This window comes from Pteropus medius, unplaced genomic scaffold, assembly GCF_902729225.1.
Source record: "Pteropus medius unplaced genomic scaffold, Ma_sr-lr_union100, whole genome shotgun sequence".
Taxonomy (NCBI): Eukaryota; Metazoa; Chordata; class Mammalia; order Chiroptera; family Pteropodidae; genus Pteropus; species Pteropus medius.
In genome coordinates this window covers 2968041-2989483 of record NW_024342475.1, presented here as the reverse complement: position 1 = coordinate 2989483, position 21443 = coordinate 2968041, and the positions used below count along the sequence as shown (strand labels likewise).

The 21443-nt window shown below is 48.3% G+C and overlaps 1 protein-coding gene across 1 annotated transcript in view; it reads left to right on the top strand.

Moving 5' to 3' along the window:
- Positions 1 to 20219, top strand: part of COL4A2 (collagen type IV alpha 2 chain) — a 183410-nt gene extending 163191 nt beyond the window's left edge. The window contains exons 33-48 of the mRNA XM_039866280.1: positions 196 to 318; positions 650 to 831; positions 3049 to 3112; positions 3318 to 3392; positions 6035 to 6142; positions 6917 to 7024; positions 8001 to 8072; positions 9109 to 9234; positions 12283 to 12399; positions 12894 to 13055; positions 13169 to 13267; positions 13628 to 13774; positions 13934 to 14050; positions 15312 to 15503; positions 16975 to 17261; positions 19133 to 20219. Of these exons, the coding sequence (XP_039722214.1) occupies positions 196 to 318; positions 650 to 831; positions 3049 to 3112; positions 3318 to 3392; positions 6035 to 6142; positions 6917 to 7024; positions 8001 to 8072; positions 9109 to 9234; positions 12283 to 12399; positions 12894 to 13055; positions 13169 to 13267; positions 13628 to 13774; positions 13934 to 14050; positions 15312 to 15503; positions 16975 to 17261; positions 19133 to 19390 (2237 nt within the window). The 3' untranslated portion in view covers positions 19391 to 20219. The remainder of the gene's footprint in view (positions 1 to 195; positions 319 to 649; positions 832 to 3048; positions 3113 to 3317; positions 3393 to 6034; positions 6143 to 6916; positions 7025 to 8000; positions 8073 to 9108; positions 9235 to 12282; positions 12400 to 12893; positions 13056 to 13168; positions 13268 to 13627; positions 13775 to 13933; positions 14051 to 15311; positions 15504 to 16974; positions 17262 to 19132) is intronic.
- Positions 20220 to 21443: the final 1224 nt, after the last annotated feature.

Below are 21443 nucleotides of genomic sequence, written 5' to 3'. Positions count from 1 at the left end.
CAGGCATTATGTCTCTCAGAGAGCCTCGTCTCCAGAACACAGTCTTCTAGGTCAAGGGACCTGTACTGTCCCCCAGCTCAGAGCCTCTCGGGGCTCGGGATTTGGGTGACGCAGCAGCTGAGAGGCTTTCTCCACCTGTGTTCTTATACCTGATCCAGAGCTCAAGGGAAATGGCTACATTCTGCTCTCTTCCAGGAAACCGAGGGGACCCCGGCCCTCCAGGATTACCTCCCGAGATCCTGCCAGGAATGAAAAACATGAAGGGGGAGAAAGGAGATGAAGGGCCTATGGGATTGAAGGGATACTTGGGCTTAAAAGGTGAGGCATCGCCAACAGGCTCAGTCTTCCCTCTGAGCTGTCAGGCCTGAGGGCCTCATTCCTCCCCTCCCAGCTCCAGGCCCACTCCGCCTCTCTCATTCTGAAGGAGCAGCAGCTTCTGCACCCTGTACCCATGCCACCTTTCATTGTGTTTCAGCCCTTCTAACACCGTGACGTCTCCACACATGGACTCGAGGGTGGCTCTTTGAAGCCGGAGTAGCCTCGCCTTTCCGTTTTAAGATTTGCAGGACTTGAGACTGCAAACTCGAAAGCTTGGGGAGGGCAGGTGCCGCGTCCTCACCATGGCATTACACTCGGGGTCTTCTTGCAGGTATTGCGGGAATGCCGGGGATCCCTGGGCTGTCAGGTGTCCCTGGGCTGCCTGGGAAGCCTGGCTACATCAAAGGAGTCAAAGGAGACATCGGAGTTCCCGGCGTGCCTGGTTTGCCAGGATTCCCTGGTGTGCCTGGTTCTCCTGGAATTATCGGGTTTCCAGGCTTCGTAGGAAGTAGGGTAAGTAGACACCTTATACTGCATGTCTTCTTGTCAACTCCCGTCCTCTAGCTTATTGGCTAGAGCAGCGTGGCCCAGCATTTATGGGGCATGAGTGGTCAAGACACAGGCTCAGAGCTAGAGCCCCAGGCTGTCCTGGATCTCCTTGTGAGCTTGAGCAAACACTGTGCTTGCACCAACACCGGTGGTGATTGGAGTGTCTTCCATGCTGCTGCTGCCCTTTCATAGGCTTCTGTAAATGAAGCATGGTGTCTGCATTTTTTCATGGAAGCCTTAAGAGAACAAAACTTGAATTTATAGAGATCCAAGGTCTGAACTCAGTACTGAAAATCCGTTACTGAATCATAGCATGGAGAACATCCTGGCCTGCCATTTACTCATTTCTTTGCTCAACACATGTCATTTGAGCACTTGCTATGGGCTGGGCACTGTTGTCATGGCAACGATGGAGCACCCTGACCTGGGGAAGGGTGCACCTGTATCCTTGTCTGTAAAATGCAGGTAGTAACCACCTTACTGTTTTGTTGAGTGCCGTGTACACAGTATACGCAACATGGCTCTCCAAAGATCATATTTCATGGAATTCTCTTTTTATCCTCTTTCGTGTGTAGGTATTATACACGCACTGTCCTCAGCACGCAGCGGACTCATTTCTGGCATGCACAGTAGGGTCGGCACGCTTGGGGCAGATCAGAAGTTCTGGCCACCTTGTAGTGAACCTTTAGCAACAGGCCTTGGCCTTCTGTCTAGCCCACCCTGGTGTACATGAAGTCCTCAAATTTTTCAAGTGTCTTCCTTCCATCACTCTCAAAATCTATAGCTGTAAAGATCTGATAACCAGTCGTGGGTGCTGCTAGTCAGGTCACTTAAAAGAAAGTTGCATATGTCTACCAAAGGACACATATGGCAATGTTCTCAGCAGCTTTATTCATGAGAGCCAAGAACTGGGGGAAAGCTCAAATGCCCATCAACAGGAGAAAGAATAAATACGCATGGTATGTTCAGACAGTGGACTAGTGCACAGGAGTAAAAAGAGAATTATTGATAAACGCAACAACATGAATGAATCTCACAGACTTTATGTTGAATGAAAGAAACCAGAAACAGGAAGTACATATATGATTCCATCTTTGTGACAAGACTATTTGATAGAGGCAAGTCAGAAGAGAGGCTACCTTGGGCAGGATTATTGATTAGGAAAGGACACAAAGGAACTTTCTAGAATGCTGAATGTTCTGTCTTTATCTAGGTGGCACATGAATAAAAATTCATTGAACGTCTAAGATGAGTGAACTGCACTATATGTTAAGTTATGCCTCAATAAAGTAAAGCAAGCTTTAAGGAAGAAAAATAGATCATTGTCAAAACAAAGGTTTAGCCTCGGGCACATCCACCCCACCCCTCCCACAAAAGGGAGCTTCGTTAAGAACTCAGAGGCACAAGTTAAACCATGCTAGGAAAGGGCAGTTCTGAAGTCCCAGGTTGATGCTAAAGTGGAGACCAGAGGGAGCAAGGTAGACCAGAACTCCCAGCCTCCCTGTGAGGAAGAGCCACGTCAGAGAGAAAAAACCATGGCTTTTTGGGAGTCACTGGGCAGCCCGACATCAATCCAATCTCATTATCAGCAACCAACATCGTTCTGAAGAAGTCTCATTCTCTCCGCAGATGGAAGTACACAACTCTGTAGTACAGAGAATAAGTTTAGGAATCTGGCAGCCCAAATCGATATCTCAATTCTGTCAGCTGGGTGACCTTGAGCAAAATATTTACCCTCTCTGTGCCTCAATTTCCTCATCTGTCAAGGGGAAATAATAGTACCTACTTCATATGGCTGTTGTGAGGCTTAAATGAAGTTCTTGAGATGGGACCCAATATATTTGCCCATGGAAAGTGTGGCAGAGGGTAGAGATACAATCAGCCATGGTTATTCTCACCACTGTCAAATATGATCTGTATCAATGATGTTATTAATTTCCATAAAGCTGCCAAACTTGTTTCATTTTTACTACTTTATAGTTTACTAAGAAGTAAGCAAACCACCTACTATTCTGTGCCGAAAAAAAACTTTAGAAGTTTTCTACAAAATTATGACATCACAAACTTTGAGTATTGTTTTCTGGATACCAAATAGTTAGATACACTTATACTAAACTTCGAAATTACAAACTATTGCGTGAACAGCCTTCTAAGATGGTTTCATGTTTGACTTTGCTCTAGGGTGACAAGGGTGCTCCAGGGACAGCAGGTCTTTATGGCGAGATTGGCCCCACAGGTGATTTTGGTAAGTGTTGCTCGGACAGTGAAAAGCGAATGCCCACAACCCAGAGCATTCTGGACAAGTGTGCAGCAGATCTGCAGATGCTATTAGATTTTTTTTTTTTTGAAAGAAATTATTCTTATTAAGAAGGTAACACAACAGAAGTTGCAAAACTAACCACTTCTCAATAGGAAGACCTGTTCTCACTCATCTTTTTTGCCTGTAACAGGTGATATTGGAGAGACTATAGATTTACCAGGAACTCCGGGCCTGAAGGGGGAACAGGGTGTCATTGGAATACCAGGTACCTGTCATTTTCCATCTCTTCCTCTTAGCAACAGCCTTGACCCCTTGTCTGTGTCATCGCTCATGAGCTGGCTTGCCAACTATATCACTATTTGGTAAGCACTATGGATCATGTCATAGGGAATGGTTTGAGGTCTTCAAAGCCACTGTGCAAGAAAGACTCTGGAATTTTTAATTAAATTAAATCCAAAGACAAAGTCAAGAAACTTCTCTTACTCTCTCTGAAAGGGAAAATAGCCAAAATCAACACTCGTAAAATCAACATTTTATGTGGCCCATAAAATGTAACTCATGGAAAAACAGAGCCTGGGCTCTGGAGACATATTACAGCTCATGGAGCAAGTGATATGATGACTGGAGCTTCTTATAAACAGTGAAGGGCCTAGAAGAAAGGTCAGTGTGAGTTGGGCCCATCTCTTGAGTAAGACAAGAAGAAGCAGCCCTCTGGCCCTATGTGCACTGGAAGACGGGGGGGTGGTGGCTATGGGGTGTGGGGCGGGGGAAGGGGTGGGGAAGCCTCGTGTGGCACAGGAGCACACTTCTCTGAGTATTCCTGAAAATCAAGATCAAAATTCCTACCTGTAATCATATCCCCAAGGGACTCACGATAGGCTGATGCCTTCTTCTGAGGGTTTATCTTGGGGCATTGCACACTGTTTAAGCTGCCTAGAGACCCAAGTCCTTCTAGGGATGGTCCTAGTGGTAGAGGGCAGGAGGTGGGAAGAGTTTGTCCATGTGATTGGCCACTGGGGAGGAGGCCAATCCAGTTCTTCATCTACGGAGTTCCAGAATGGAGAGAGATATTCAGTCTAGCATGGGGTCAGAGGACTGTCACTCAAGAATAAGCAGCCTCATTTGCTGACCTCTCTGGGCTCATGTGCATCTATGTTTGGGTCTCCCAATGGTTCTTCTTGTCACAGGGGTACCCTGGGCTGCCGAGCCTTCTGGCTCTTGGCTAGCTGAATCTCCCATTCTAAATAATTACTTTGGCAGTTTAGCTTATAAAAGCAGAAATGTGAAACCATCTTTGCCACATGTCACTAATGATGACCTCAATTGCACAACGGAAAATGCGTCAGGGAGGAGAAGTTACTTTCTCCCCAGAATTGTGATTGTTACCCTTGAATGCTTAGGTTTTAGTTAACCTGTGGGCCCAGAAAATTGAATCTCCCAGTTTATCTATCACCAGGGGACTGTATCCCACGGGCAGTGGGGTGGTGACAGTTGTATCAACCTTCCTTGGGATTGTTCCATTCTCCCTAAGACAAGTGAGGTGTGCCTAAGTTGGGGCAGCTACAGAGCTGGTCCCATGTGGCAGAGGGAGTGGGCATGGAGGCCCGAGTCAGATTAGCTCCTGGACATTGAGGGGCATTGGGGAGCCGAGGCTCAGCCCTTGTCACTCAGAGGATGAAGCGACAAGCTGCACTGGACTCCCTCAGTTTGGGTAAGTGGAGATGATGACAGTGGTTTATGAAAGAAGATTCATTGGGTAAATAGGGGTTTGAGCAGATTAATACATCGTAAAAGAATCAATAGAAAATAAGCAGAATTTCTTAGATGGTTTTTCTTCAAGACCACAAAAACTTTAACAGTTCATCTAAGCAGTAGCCTCATAGATTTAAGAAGACACTGGACAAAAGTGATTGTGTGGAATTCAAGTGGGTCTTAAGTTTCAAAATCTTCCAGCATACCAGAAATCACCAAAATATTTGACAGAGAATGTTGTCACTAACGTGAAAACAGCAGTTCTCTATATCTACCCAATGACCACATCAGAATCACCTGCAGTGCCTGTTAAAATGCAGATTCCAGGCCTTACCCCAGACTTACTAAGTCACCTCTGAGAAAAGCTCAAACATCTGCGTGTTTAACAAATTCCCCAGATTTCCCTGGCATATTGCACATTAAAACTCACTGTGATAAGAGCTCTGATTAGTTATCTACTGATGCTTAACAAGGTACCCAAAATGCAACAGCTTAGAACATCAACAGGCAGGTATTATCTCATACCTTTTCTGAAGGTTGGGAACTCGGGAGCAGGGTGGCTCTGACTTGGGGCCTCCATGAGATTCCAGTCATGACTTCAGCAGGGCTGCATCATCCGAAGCCTGAACTGGGGTTGGAGGATCTGCTTCCAAAATGGTGTCCTCACACGGCTCTTGGCGGGAGGCCTCAGTTCCTCGGCACTCGGCTCTCTCTCAGGGCGGCTTGAGTGTCCTCACGGCACGGCAGCTGGGTTCCTCCAGAGCAAGCGATCCAAGAAAGGCAACAAAGTGAAAGCAATGATGAATTTTATGACCTAGACTTGAAGTGACACACCATTCATTATTTCTCCAGTATCCTGGTGGTCACACAGTTCAACCCAATTTGGTGCTGGAGGGGACTGCACAAGGGTGTGAATTACAGAACGTGGAGACCATTGGGCGTCAGCTTGGAGGCTGCCAGCCATAAGTTCAGAGGGAAGAATTGGGTAAAAACTTGGTTGAGGAAGGAACATGTTTAGGTCCCTGTTCATGACAGAAGCACCCGTGTGGTATGGCAGCACCCTTTAGCTGGCGTTCCATTGGACCCTACAAGCATTAAGCCCCAGTTTGATGCAATGTCTGTAGTTTGTTTTAAGCAGCACATCTGTGGTTACAGGTCTAAAGGGATTCTTTGGAGAGAAAGGAACAGCGGGTGACATCGGCTTCCCAGGAATAACAGGCATAACGGGAGTCCAAGGTCCTCCCGGATTTAAAGGTCAAACAGGTAAAATCTCTTGCAGTCACACAGTCTTCCTCCAGCATTCTGCCTCCTCGGGCATGGCTCGATGGTGCAGTGGCCAGTGGGGCTGAGCACAGCCAAACCTCTAAATCTCCAAGACCCCAGAACAAAGGCAACCAATTTCACCTGTCTCTTTTTCTGCTACGATCACACTCTACCCTAGGAAGCTTGCTCTTACATGTTGCCCATTCACCTAGCTCTGCCTTAGGACCAGAAACATGGAAACAACCAACCGAGCTATGGGAGACACACAGGGAAATGATGAAAGGGTTTGTGTGGCCCAGCATCTGTCTCTCCATAAGCACAGACTAAGTTCTTTTTAAGGGATCTCTTTCATGAATTTGCACATGGAGAAATTCCTTTGAGGATCCCAAATTAATGATAGAAAGCAAATGGTGAACTAGTTTCATGCTTTTTGGTTATTGCTGAATTTGCTTTTGCCCAGGAACTGTGACTCTGACAGTCTAATCCTCAGGGGCTTGTTTTGTGGGTTCTTCTCAGACTTCTATTTGGATGATAGGAAGAGAATAAGAAAACACAAGCTGTTCTCTCTTTGGCGAGGCTGAACTAATGCCCTTAAACTTGAATGTGGATTCCCAAACCACATGCATTCCTGGCTTGAATAGAAGTAGGTCCTTTCCCAAAAAGAGCTCCCGCCCCATCCAGGCAGGACCTGAGCTGGAGGTCGGGTGGGGAGGCCTCTCCTGAGGTCTTCAGGGTTCCTGTGTCTGACTTAAGGATCCATTTACCCTACCCCAGGCTTTCCAGGACTGACAGGCCTGCAGGGGCCGCAGGGAGAGCCAGGCCGGGTCGGAGTACCTGGTGACAAAGGAGATTACGGCCGGCCAGGGGTCCCAGGCTTACCAGGTAAGACCATTCCTCTCTTCATAGACACAAGCACACGATGGTTCAAAGGCAGACCTGCCAGTTGAGGAGGGGCACCATTAGCTAGGTTGGCCTCTCTCTAAACTGTTTTCTGTAAGACTGTGTGAGATAAAAGGCAGAGGTGTATATGGCTTACTGTCCACACAAAATTCACCTAGAACAGGGTTTGCAGTCATCCAAGCCCATCAGGAAACAGACAGACGTGCCAGTCTGCAAAGAAGTGCTTCACTCCTCACAACGATGAGTGAAAACCACCTGAGAGGCCTTGACTGCTAAGCCAGCACACAGGCAGTGCGGAGGAGGGACCAAAGGGGCAGACGCTAAGTTGTTCCGCCACAGGCTTCCCGGCTTCTCACTGAGTGAGGTCTGATGGAGCCTTTGGCAGGATTTGGAGGGTTCTGCGGCCTGATCTCGACAGGCCACTGCTCAGGGACAGGGCCTGGGCGCCCTGACAAGCCCTCAGTGGCCAGATCGGCCCCTGGTCAGAGACAAGCCCTCAGCTGCTCTGTTGCTCAGAATTAAGGGTGACCCATCTGCCTCCGCACTCACAGACCACATCGCAGGAAAAATTGCTGCCTATGTCCCACGTCCTATTTTAAAAATGTTCCTCCTCAAGAATCCATCGAGAATGGAACTAATGCCAGACTATTGGTTCCAGGCAATTTTTACAAACCAAGTATGTACAGTGACTCAAGTGCCAGGAAAAGAAAGGAAACACACTGCTTCCCAGTTCTCTTCTGGCTCTAATGAGTCCCTAAAGAGACTATGAAATCAATCTTTAAGTATGATGGTTCTCTTAGGTGACATAGAAATGATTCATTTACCTATCAGACTATATTGCTGAACTGCTGCTTCCTGTTTGCCGGGGTTTTAGCAAACGAAAACATGTCTGAATTATTTTAAGAGCTTCTCTCTTTGCTTCCAATGCATGAAATAACCATGAGTGAAACTCGCACAGGTTTTCCAGGCATCCGAGGCATCGGTGGATTACATGGCTTGCCAGGCACCAAAGGCTTTTCAGGATCTCCAGGTACCTAGCACTGCTGCAGCCATGCCTAGCAGGGTGGGGAGCTGGGTGGGCCATCCTGGATGCTGGGTGGGGGGTGGGGCACTCAGAGAGCAGGACTGCTCCATGACTGTTAGATCATCCCTGAGGCTACATGGGCTTGGGGTCCCTGTGCTCCCCCACAGGTCTCAGTGGTCCTGCACACAACTGAGGTGTGATCCCTAACGATCCATCCCCTTGGGTCAGAGGTCACATTGAATGGGCCTATCAGGCTTTTAGAAGGACAGAAAAACAAACGATTTGCTTTTTCAGCAGCGTCTTGGGGATGTTCGGGATGCATTTATTCCCCTCAATTGGCCAAAATATCTGCTTTGCCCAACATTCTATCTATAATCTTTCATTTCATTGGCACAGGGAGGCAGTTGATGCCGGCCTGTCCTGAGGCTGTCCTTGTGCTTTGAAATAGATAATGCTTTCTTAGTCAGTCATCTCAGGTTGCTGTAAAAATAAATAAATGAATGAGTGAATGAATGAATGATGAAATGCCACAGACTGTGGGGCTTAAACAAAAGACAGTCATTCTTCACAATTCTGGAGACTGGAAGTCTGAGGTCTAGGCGTTGGCATGGTCTGGTTCTGGTGACGGTCCTCTTCCTGGCTTGCCGGCGGCCACCTTCTTCCTGTGTCCTCACACAGTGGAGAGAGAAAACAAGCTCTCTAGGGTCTCTTATAAGGACACTAACCTCATCATGCCCCCCCCCTCCCTCCAATGACTTTATCAAAACCTCATTACTTCCTAAAGGCCCCAACTTCAAAAACCATAACATTGGAAATTAGGCCTTCAACATATGAATTTTGGGGAAGACACTATTCAGTTCATAGCCATGGTATACCAGTCTGACTGTGGGACACTGAGGGACATAGCAAGCTGAATTGCCATGGCTTCCTCCTGGTTTTCTAGTTTTGAGTCTCATCAAAGAGCATTGCTATTCTTTCACTTGTGAAAATTAACTGCATGGTTGAAGACACTGACGTCACCACTGTGTTAACCCTGCCACAGGTACAGACATCCATGGAGACCCAGGTTTCCCAGGTCCTGCTGGAGACAGGGGTGATCCAGGAGAAGCCAATACCCTTCCAGGGCCTACTGGAGCCCCAGGACAAAAAGGCGAGCGAGGAGCTCCAGGTGAGGCCGGACACTTCCGATACCACCGTCTGCATAACCAGAACCCAATATGTTGTTGGGTGGCCGGAGTGAGTGTGAGAGATACAAAGTCATGTCTGTCATTTCACCCATCCGTCCTCTGAAAGGGGTCAGGGAAAGAGTCCCTTTGAGATGAGGATGAGACCCAGCCTGAGAGGAACAGAGGGAAGTGAGAGGCCTCAAATCTACATGGTCCTAGCATATAGCGTTCACAAAACATCACGGCATCATGATTTCTATCATGATGAGGGTTAACATCTGATTCACACAGCATGCTGCTCAGACTCGGCACCTGACAAGGATAGAGTACAGCTTCCACAAGAGCAGAAACTGCCTCTCTCATTCCCCTGCTTTTAAATTAGCTAAATGCCTGGCATAGAGTAAGTGCTCAATAAATATTTATTGGTGATTAATGTTGTAAAGTTATAGAGTAACTTTCTTTGACCTTGACTGAAAAAGTTAGGTGTGCTCCAGGATACCCTTAGCTTACTTCAAATGGTCCTATTACACGTTCTCTCTGCAGCATCAGTTTCCAAAACTCCTCTTGAACCTTCTGTGTAGCTCCCTGCTCTCCATCGAAGGCGCCTAAAACACATCTCAGGTTCCCAAACAGTCCTAAAGCATAGTGTCTCATTTTTAAAGCCATTGACCTCCTAGAAGGCCCTCATCTTGCACAAAAGTCACAATAGCCCAGTGACCTGGTAGCTTCTGAGCGGTCTTGGAGGCCAGAGCAGACCCTTCATTCTGCCCACCGGGCCTCAGCCTCTGGCCAGAAATAAGGAAAGGTGACTTTCGGTAGTAACATTCACAGACAGCTGGTCAGGACTCTCACTCTCCTCTATGAACTGGAAAATAATCTCAATCTCTTGTCTCTTGCATGAGTTTCATCTCAGGCCAGAAGCTCGAATTTGCAGCCTCAATTATTTTTGCAGCTGATGCTTGGTCTTCTGATCCTGGTTTGCCCATGAGTTGTGCAAAACAGCCTTTCATCAAATCCCCATCAGGCAGGGGTTTTTATTTCAACACTTAGGAATATTCATGGGGGCCGCTGAGAAAATGAAGTTGTTTTGACCCTGATTCCAGCAGCCTAACTCCTGCTCACTCCAGGTTCTCATTAACAGAGGCCTAATCACTAGTTAAGTTCATTATGATTTCACGGGAATCTGGCCATTCTGGATCTTCTAACTCAAGAGTTACTGATGCTCACCATCTGTTTCTGTTACTTTGTGACAATAGTTAGAAGCAGCTCACTTGGTGTCATTTTATATCAAAATGCAAATGGCAGCTGGCTGGGCCCCTCGGTCTAGTAAATGCACTTGTTTCTTGCCTGTAATTAGTGAGACCGAGGTGACACCTTTCTAAATGCTTTCCTGGCATGTGTGTCTTTGTCCCACTCGGAAGTTGCACGGGATCTTTGAGATCTTGTCTCCTGTACTGGGTAGCGGAACCTCCCGGTGTGAAAATCTCTTTGTGTTGCTAATGAAAATCGATTAGTCTCCAGCTGTGTGGAGGACACAAGAGACCACTGTTTGTTACTTTTTCTCAGTCTCACAAATTTGCACTGTGTTGTCCCAACTCATTCTTCTCTCTACAGTAGAGATGATGGACCCTGGATACTATGACATTCTGTTTTATTTTGTTTTGTTTTGTTTTTTCAGTGTTCTAGTACTAATCTCTGAGTCCCCAGACCTTAAGGGAAAACCAATATTAGTATGGCAATTAAAGAAGAAACTAGCCACTTTCCTTGCTGGCCGTTCATCTCACCACTGCCTCAGCAGCACCCAAGCCTGCCCGGCACAAATGGACGCCCATAAATATTGTGTTGGCTGAATCACAGGGAGGAATAGGATTCCCACAGATTTCCTTATGTGGGGATTGCCCTCAAAGGTCTGTCCTCGATTCGTGCCAAAGGGTACCAGCCTTTGACTCAAATACAGTCAATTCTTGTTACTTGAAGTAATTATTTTCTATAATATCGCTATAAATATTGAATTAGCAAATACCAAATCATTGCTTCTAGTAGAAACGCAGGGTTTGGTTCCTGTGAGCCCCAGGTCATATTTCATCAACCAATCAATACATAACCTTTATTTACGTGTGTTTCCATTTAAAGACATTTTGTTTAACATATATTGTTCATTCAATAACATCGAACTCACAGTCTTCAGTGCTACAACTCAGGCCTGAAGGAAGCTCATCTAACACACATGTTTTCTCCATGAGGCACATCACAGCCTTCCTGAGCTTAGAAGCCAGCCAGACAGCACTTCAGCATGATGCTTAGGGGCCAATTTAAACAGTGAAATCACCAGGAAAAAGTAAAAAAAAAAAATATTTTAAAACGTGGCACTAAATAGACCAAAAAAAAAAGGGGATCCTTATTTTCACTCTGAGCTAAAATGGGGCACCTCAGATGGGATTCAAATATTCTGCCTCTCCTGCTTGTCCTGGAATACAACATTGATGTGGGGTCACCAGTAAATCTTAGCGAGTAGGCCAGATGGCAGACACAGAATCTGTGAGCGATGAGGATGGACTCTGTCCATAGCTGGGATCCAAGATACTGAAGAACAGCCACAGGGAGGATTAAAAATATCAATATTGGCAACAAGCTTCATCTTGCCAATATTGGAACCTTCCATCCCATCACAAGCGCTAGCGGAACCGACAGAGCTAACCTCTCCGGTGACATGATCACAGTAGGCCCGAGGGGTCATATACAAGTGGCCACAGCGACTGAGCACAGTAAGGCAGTCTCTGAGCAAGTAGCCTGCCCACGAGGACAAGACCCCAGTGCAGGTGGATCCACAGGTGGACCCTCTTGGCAGCAGGATGGGGCTGGTGAGAGTAGGGGCCACCTCAAAAGCCTGCTGTGTTCTGCTATGTTCTGACATTCCTCGGCCTCAGGGCAGCTTACAGCGCTTCCTCTCCTTGGTGGCTCTGCTCATGGACAGAGATAGCTTGGAGGGGAAACGATAGGTTAAAAAGTCGGATGCTGATACTAAAAATAACCTCTATTTCCTTCCTAAGGGGAACGAGGCCCAGTCGGGAATCCAGGACTTCAGGGGTTTCCAGGCATCACGCCCCCTTCCAACATCTCTGGGTTCCCTGGTGACAAAGGGGCACCAGGGATATTTGGCCTGGAAGGTAAGCAGGGCTCACTCTTCCGTGCGTTGGAATCTCTGGGGGCACACATGAAAGGACAAATACTGTGTGATTCCACTCCCATGAGGTCCCTAGAAGAGTCAAATTCATAGAGACAGAAGAGAGAGTGGGTGTTGCCGGGGCTACGGGAAGGGGAATGAGGAGCTGGTGTTTAGTGGGGACGGAGCTGCAGTTTGGAATGATGAAAAGTCCTGAGATGGACGGCGGTGGTGGTTGCACAACAGTGTGAATGTACCGAATGCCACTGCGGTGCGCCCTCAAGATGATTAGAAAAATAATTTTGTGTTACTTATTGACCACGATAAAAAGAAAGAATAAAGTCGCCCGGTGTGACAGACTTGCCAAAGACCATCCCCTAAATGGATGACTTCCTATCTGGCCTCCTGGGCACCTCCCGCAGCGAGTCCCACTGCCCGCGGCCACGACTGTGCCTTCCTCCTGTTTATACTCTCCTTTCTTGTGACTGATGTTGACAGGTTATCGAGGGCCCCCAGGGCCACCTGGGCCTGCTGCTCTTCCTGGAAGCAAAGGAGATGAGGGGAACCCAGGAGCTCCAGGAAACCCAGGGACCAAAGGATGGGGTGGGGACCCCGGGCCCCAGGGCCAGCCTGGTGTGTTCGGTCTGCCAGGAGAAAAAGGTAACTGCCCACACGAAAGGGTCCTCTTTTCGGGGAGGCTGGCAGCTCTGATCAGAGATGACGAGAGCCCCCGCCCAGGCATGTGTGTCCTCAATGTCCTGCTTGTCTTGAAGGGCCCAGAGGTGAGCAAGGATTCATGGGAAACACAGGCACCACCGGGACTGTGGGCGACCGAGGCCCAAAGGGACCCAAAGGAGACCGAGGACTCCCGGGTAAGTGGCCGTCCACAATTCCGCAGGGCCAGCATCTTCGGTCAGCTGCTGCCAGAAGTGTATTTTAGAACTATTTCTGCCCATCCAGACATGGGGACACCTCTAAAGTCACTCTTTGTCATGGGGACCAAACCCCAGCAAGACTAGGTCTGCTGGCACTCCCATGGACACTTAGCGAATGATAGTAATTCTTGAGTGGCCACTCAGATAGATAGTATCCACCTTCGTCTCTAGAGAACAAGATTGTTCTAGGGAACTCCAAGGTTAATTTCAACAAGTGAAGAAAAATAGAATAGAAATCAGAGCAAGAACGCAAGTGAGATCTTTCTGGGTCGACTGGTCTTCTTTTTCCCTTTCCAGGTTCCCCCGGTCCTTCAGGATCCCCAGGGATTGTAGGAATCCCCCAGAGGATTACTGTCCAGCCGGGGCCAGTGGGCCCACAGGGAAGAAGAGGCCCCCCTGGGGCACAGGGAGAAATGGGGCCCCAGGGTCCCCCAGGAGAACCAGGTAGGAGCACTGCTGCAGGGCTGCCAAGGAAAGGCTCCTTTTCTTATTTGCTTTGTTTTCACTTTTGTTTTCTTGCTGAAAAGCATTTGTTAAGCACCAGTGATGCCAAGCATTGTCACTCTTTCTGTGACACCCATACCTGTTTCATTGGCTCTGCAGGTTTCCGTGGGGCTCCAGGGAAGGCAGGTCCCCAGGGAAGAGGTGGTGTGTCTGCTGTTCCTGGATTCCGAGGAGACCAAGGGCCCGTGGGGCACCAGGGGCCAATTGGCCAGGAAGGTGAGCGATGGATGATGAAAGGAGCAGAGGGCAAGGGAGTTCTTCAGGGTCCCGCCGTGGTCTGACAAATGGACTGTGGTATGCAGGGAGGAAATAAACAAGTGCCAAGGTGAGCAGAGATGAGAGGCTGCCACCCTTTCTGTTCTGCAACTCCAGCTCAACTCCCCGGGCCCTTGCTACAGCCTTGGTCCTAGCAGAACACTTGGCACAGAGAATCCCCAGGACAGGCTGGCTTCCTTCCTTCCTCTGAGACATCTGCAGGTGCCTCAGAGAAGGAAGCAGTTGGCATACTCTGAGAGACAGGAGTCATAAAGATCTGAAGGCCTGAGACAATAAGCTCAAAGAAACCAATTATATTAGCAGGAACCATTGTAAAGTCTTGTATTATTGATTTCTTAATATTATTTGCACATATGCAGGATAGGATAGGCCAGAAATAATAGCAAGTCATGTAATAAAATTCTTGAGATTCATCATCCACCCGTGTTCAGTGAGCCAGTATGATATGAGACCGCATTATTAGCACCCAGATCTCGGAAAGAAGCAATCTACCACCCATAGCCGGGAGATTGTGTAACATGGGAAATTCACATCTGAAGATACACATGGACGGATAGATGGGAGCCATCCATGCTAGGAGACTGAGACATCACAGGGCGGAGGGGGTATCCTACGAGAAAGCAACGAGATGTGAAAATGTCCCAGGAGAGGAAGGGTAATGGGAAGGCAGGATCAACCAGGACAGCTGATTTCGAGCACTGCGAAGGCTGTCTTATTGGGGGTAGAGTAGACCTTACGCTGTGCTCCAGGGCAGAATCGAGCCCCCTGGGTGGATGTTACGGAGGCAGATTTCTAGCCCCAGGATGGCCCAAGCGTGCAATGAGCCACCTCTCCCCGAGAGCCCAGCAAAGCGGAGACTGCCGCCTGGGGTAGAGAAGGCCCATTCGTTGAGGGGGTGGGGGGACTGGACTTCATTTCTAGTTCTTGCTCAGCACCAGCACATGCTGAGAGGAAAGCTCACAGGGCTGAGTCTTTGCCCTTGTTCATGACCATCATTGTCATCGTCCCACGCTTACTGGGCACAGACATAGGTCGGGTCCTCCCCAGGAGGCCCTTGGTCTATAAAGGCAGAGCCACTGAGACTCTGGCCTTGGGAGAAAGCCAAACGACAGCTATAAATGTCACCATGGGATATCTGCCATGTTTCGGAGGCTGAGATCCACATGGCACTGAAAGGCGGCCACTTTCTGTTGGGCCCTAGGGGAGCCAGGCCGCCCGGGGACCCCTGGCCTGCCCGGCATGCCTGGCCGCAGCGTCAGCATCGGCTATCTCCTGGTGAAGCACAGTCAGACGGACCAGGAGCCGATGTGCCCTCTGGGCATGAACAAGCTCTGGAGTGGATACAGCCTGCTCTACTTTGAAGGCCAGGAGAAAGCCCACAACCAGGACCTGGGTAGGTACTGCCCGCCGAGCCCCCGGGGCCAGCTCAGATGGAGGTGGTCAGGATCCAGTGGCCATAGTGAGGTTCGTGGATCCTGTAAGGCAGATGAGCCTCTCCTGATTGAAACACTGGACCCATCACATTTCTGGGGATTTCAAAAGAGATTAGCATGGCCTTCGATGCGCCTAAACCTCAGGTCAAGACCACAGAGACCTGCCTTTTAACTCAGCAGTGCCTCCCACAGGTTCCTGTGAGGCTCGGCCTTCCCTTTGCTCCCCTCTGCCTGGAGGCCACCAGCTGCTTCATCTCCTTCTTGTTTTTGCCCCAAGTTCTGTAAACCAGGGGTCCCCAACCCCCGGGCCGTGCACCAGTACTGGTCTGTGGCCTATTAGGAACCAGGCCACACAACAGGAATTGAGTATCAGGCAAGCGAAGCTTCATCTGTATTTGTAGCCACTCCCCAGCGCTAGCATCACCACCTCAGTTTCACCTAAGATCATCAGGCATTAGATTTTCATAGGAGCTCCAGTCCCTGCTGCCAAAAAAAGGTTGGGGACCGCTGCTGTAAACAGTCAGGCTTGGGACATGAAGGCTGAGACTCACATAGAGCTACCAAGAAAATAGATATGTAGATACATGTGTTTGGATTTATTCAAATAAGCCCGGTTGCCGAAAGGAATTAAAACGACTTAAAAGCACACAGAGAAAATGTAGCAAGTGCATATTAGAAGGCTGGACTTAGGGGGAGGGTGCCTTAGTCTGTGGTGTCTGTGATGGGACAATTGGGAAAACCATCATGCTGAGCCCTGATGATTTGTGCACATTTCTGTCTACATGTTCTACTTCTATAATAAGTTAAAAAAAAAAAAAAAGTGGGGAAAAGCAAACAAGCATAGGGGCCTAAAAAAGAGCTGGGACCAAAGCCAAGAAGGTAGCCACAGCGCTTGACAGGTCCTGCTGAAGATGGAGCACACATTTGGCTCTAAGCTTGTAAGCAGTCAGTGTGAAGAGGGAACCCTGCTCAACAAAGTAATTCACTCTGGCCATAAGACAATGTTGATCTTTTACTCAGAAGCAATAAAATTATTTGCAGGTGGGAGTAGCCAGAGTTCCTTCTGGGAAGGTGTCATGGAGTATGAGGAGCGAGGCTCTCATCCTGGATGCCACCAGGGGTTTCTTGAGGCTAGTGCTTTAAGACACGCCCCCCGCAACATGGGCCTCATCCAGGATGCTATTCCACAGACACCACTCCCTGCTGACCCACTTGGTCCAGAGGTGTGAATGAGAAATTCTAGAAGGGCAGGGCTAAAAATGCCAGTGTAGTTTGTTTCCCAAGAAATGGGAATTGGCTTGGTTCCCCAGTGCGAGGCTAAGCCCCTCCAGGTGGCTGCTGAGGCAGGCCCCTGATGTTGGGCCTCCTGAGTCTGGCCAGGCCTGGAAGACCATCTTCTCAGCCACACTCAGCTGTAACCCCCTTCTACAGGCCTGGCAGGCTCCTGCCTGGCTCGGTTCAGCACCATGCCCTTCCTATACTGCAACCCTGGTGACGTCTGCTACTACGCCAGCCGGAATGACAAGTCCTACTGGCTGTCCACCACCGCCCCACTGCCCATGATGCCTGTGGCTGAGGATGAAATCAAGCCCTACATCAGCCGCTGCTCTGTGTGCGAGGCCCCGGCTGTCGCCATAGCAGTCCACAGTCAAGACGTCTCTATCCCTCACTGCCCGGTTGGATGGCGGAGTTTGTGGATTGGATATTCCTTCCTCATGGTATGTGGTACTTTCTAGCACTCTCTCGGAACATGGAACCAGGTGGAAATCTAGTTCCTCTCCCCAACCATACCCTGGCTGAGGAAGCAGCAAGAACAGCTGCATTTGTAAGAATAGTCAGACAGGGCAGTTGTTCAGGTTGTGCACTGCACAAGGGTACCGGGCCCAGGGGATGAGTGAGAGCTGAAATACAGCCTGCACCTTTGCCTGCACTCTGCCAACTAAGCCCCGTGCCTAGGCCTCAAGCTGCACCCACCGGCGGGGACCAATTAATTTGCCATCAAGCCTTTGTGCAGGCTGTAATTGGATAGATTTGGCTTATGGTGCATTTTACTAAGCAGAACACCAAAGGTGAAGCTCTTCTGGTTTATCCCAAGGCTAAACATAGGGAGAATTTTATCTAGAATCATAAGTATCTTATGTAGAATCTACCTAGAACCTAGAATGCCCTCAAGAAACATTAATTAACTGGTTGGTTTAAAACATATAAGCTGATAAGGAAAATCCAGGAATATCAGTGTCAGGTCACCTTTGGGTATAAAATAGAGAAATCTAGCTATAGTGACTGGATGCCTAACATGTTAAATATTTCATAAATTATATTAATCACACAATATATAAATTGATCCACACAAACTCAGAGCTCTTCCCAGCCCAGCTGGTCCCAGCCCTGAGGTGTCCAGCCCAGCGCTTTCTCCTGACTCTGTCTCTGTGGCCCCAGGCAGCTCCTTTGGGGAGTTTTTCCCAGGGCCTGCCTGGGAGGCTCTCAGCATGGCCTCAGCTCTTTCAGACCAAAGTGGTACCCGAGATGCCTCATAAAGATATGCCTGCTTCTCCCTGCCTGTTTACAACAAACAAGAACATGGTAGCTCTGTGTTGGAAAGGCTTCTGCATTTTGTGAGCAGAAAACTTTTCAAAGGTTTTTGTCTTTTGCTGGTCCCTGCCCAAATATATCACAGGACAACAGCTTTTTTCCCCACAAACTGAAGCTAGGTAATCCTGTTCGAAATGAACAGGTTCTGGCAACCCATTCACCACTCAAAGCTTGCTCACCCAAGCCAAATGACACTCTTTTATATGTTAGCTTTGAGATTCAGGAGCCTACCATGCACCTTTGTGAAAACTAAAAATGTTTGTGAAATGAAAAGAAAGTCGAACTTGAAAGTGGCAAAGAGAAGTTCCCTCTGACACTTGTCCTGCTCTCCCAGCCAGCAGCTGCTGGAGCATCTCAAGTGGTTAACTGCTTAATTAACAACGCTCTGAGTGAAAAAAATAAATTACCTGAGTAGTACGTGTTCATTACAGAAAACTCAAAAGTAGAGATTTTCTTAAAAGAAAAACAAATGAAAACCACTCATACTCCTTTCCTCTTCAAAAACTTTAGGAGAGGATGGGCGGGGAGGGGATCACTTTTTATGGTGCTTATTTTTAACTTAATCTCAGATGCCGACCCACATCTTTATTTTCCCTTAAAACAAAAGTTAACATTTGGTATCTCTTCTGTCTAGCAAACACTTCATTCTTTGATTGAACGATTGGGTATATGATATTTTTTCCCCAAAAGTAGTCAACTGTATCTACTGATTATAACCTGCTTTCGTTGCTGTTCTAGTTGTCACTTAATAACAAATCAGGACTGTCCATTTTGTCAATGAACCCTCCCCTGCAGCATGCCTGGTGCCCAGTGCATGTCTACCCTGATTTATTTATCCAACTCCCAGAATTAAAGAGTATGTTGCAGGTGGTCTGTGTTGACATAGACGTTTACCATTTGTTGTTCAGTTAGGGGAAAAGGCGCATCAGTTACAGTCTACCCCGGAGTGTCTCCGGCGTGTGTGCTCACAGCTCTGCCCTGTCTCCCTTCTGTGCAGCACACGGCCGCAGGTGATGAAGGTGGCGGCCAGTCGCTGGTGTCACCAGGCAGCTGTCTGGAGGACTTCCGGGCCACGCCTTTCATTGAGTGCAACGGGGGGCGTGGAACCTGCCACTACTTCGCCAACAAGTACAGCTTTTGGCTCACCACCATCCCTGAGCAAAGCTTCCAAGGCTCGCCCTCTGCTGACACGCTCAAGGCGGGGCTCATCCGGACGCACATCAGCCGCTGCCAGGTGTGCATGAAGAACCTGTGATGCGCTGCTGTTCACAGGAGCCGCCCCACCCAGATGCACTTCTCTGCAGGTCGACCTTCAGCTGCGGGGGGGCCACTTTGGTGCTTATTCTTAACTTATTACCTCAGCTGCTGACACTAAGATCAATTCCATTGTTTTCTTTAAAAAACAAACATAAAGGCCACCAAAGGAATTCAGCACCTATATTTATACCAAATAGCCCCTTGTCATCCATAGATGCTGGCCACTGTCTCCACTCTGCAGAATGAAGCCCGCCTCTGTGACACCCTGTCTCTCCAAAATGGAAACTATTAACAGCCCCAGCACTCCCTACGAGGCCATACTAGACTATTACGCACTAGATGTAGCTAACTTCTTAATGTGTACCTATGTAGTCACTGCACTTCCAAATGCTGCAGACAACTCACTTACTTAACTCACTTAATGGAGTGGTATAGACAAACGAAGCCATACAGTCCAAGGGCTCTTGAACTCACTCCCACTGTTTCCACATGGGTCTCCTGGGGACAGACCCAGCCCTGCTCTCAAGGCCAACATGACCTCCCAAATACTGTTGATGTGAATTATCCTAATCCCCGCAAGAACGCCAAAAAAACACAGATAGTCACACACCAGCTTGTCATTCTTTCCACCACATTGTGTTTGGCAAAACTTACATAGAAGCAAAGACCTAATTTGACCACAAACTCCGCTGAGGTGGAAATGACCTATCCACTACCCCAGGCGATCTTGGGAAGTTACCCTCCATTCTTTGTGGTTGTACTCCTGTGACTACTCTAGCCTCTGTAACTACCGTAGAATAAAAGAGGGTTTTGAACACTTTTATACACCCAGTTGTTGACAGCCTTAATTTTCTCAAATCCGTGGAGCATAATGCTGGCTGTGTCCCGAGGCACCGCCTCTGGCCCGCAGGCGAGCACTGCATGCAACTCAGCACTGCATTTTCTTGAGTTTCAGAAGACTTGAACCCAAGTCTGTGGTACTGTCATTCCTTTCTCAGGGAACAGTGTTTGTATTTACAATGCATTCATGTTTACAGAAAGAACCCTAACTGTCACTCATAGGAATAAAAGGGATGAGTACTTCACAAACATACTTCTAAAGTCATTCAGTTCCTTCTGACATAACATTCCAAGTCAAATCTCAGTATCCCCAAGAAATAATCTCCAAGACACATTTCTGGTTCGATTTCTCTAAAACCTGGCCGACTCTTGAGAACCCAACTCACAGAATTTACTTTTAACCTTTAAAATTCAATCTCATGTTAAGCTCTAAGAACAATTTCGACATAATGGAATATGTATTCCACCTGACGTTATTTGAAATACATCAGCAATGTCGGCTTGCATTCCTTAGAAGGTGACCGAAACAAGGACTCTGCACAGGAGCATTATCTGGGGACATGATTCCAGGGAACAGAACGAGGCCTGGGCAGAGTGAACCCACGCAGGAGGGCACCTTACTAAGGGTGCTACTGCTCTGGGCAATTGAGGGCTCTACCCTGCTGGGACCCACTGAGGAAAGCCACAGAGGCAACCTTGGATTGTCCTGTCCAGGCATGGGAAAGGGACGTTTTCAGTCTCCAGCTCTTGCCCCCAGTGATCGGGGATTGCCTAAGACTGTCAGTTCCTTCACATTTCCAGATATGCCACGGCTAAGCCAGCTCCTAGAGCTTCTCAGGTAGAGGTAGCAGAGAACCAGGTGAAGCTGATGCTCAGTACTGTAGCTCCACCTGTACACAGCTGGTTTCCATAGCAACAGCTGTAGCAACAAGACAGACTAAGAGGCTGAGGCCAGGGCTTGAAAGATTCCCAGCACAGCGCCTCACCACAAAGCTTGTGGAGCCAGCTGTTTATTCTAGACTCTAATCCCCATGCTCAAGACTAAGCAAAGTTTGTCAACAGTCCTGAAGATTTTTGCATGACTTGGTTTAGGTTTGATGCCCTTGTGTGGTTCACGCGTCAGAGTTAGGTCCCGAGCCGCGAAGGACTAGGCACCTAGCAGGGCATACAAGCCCTGGAAACCATGCCCACCTGCAGACTGACTCCAGGCC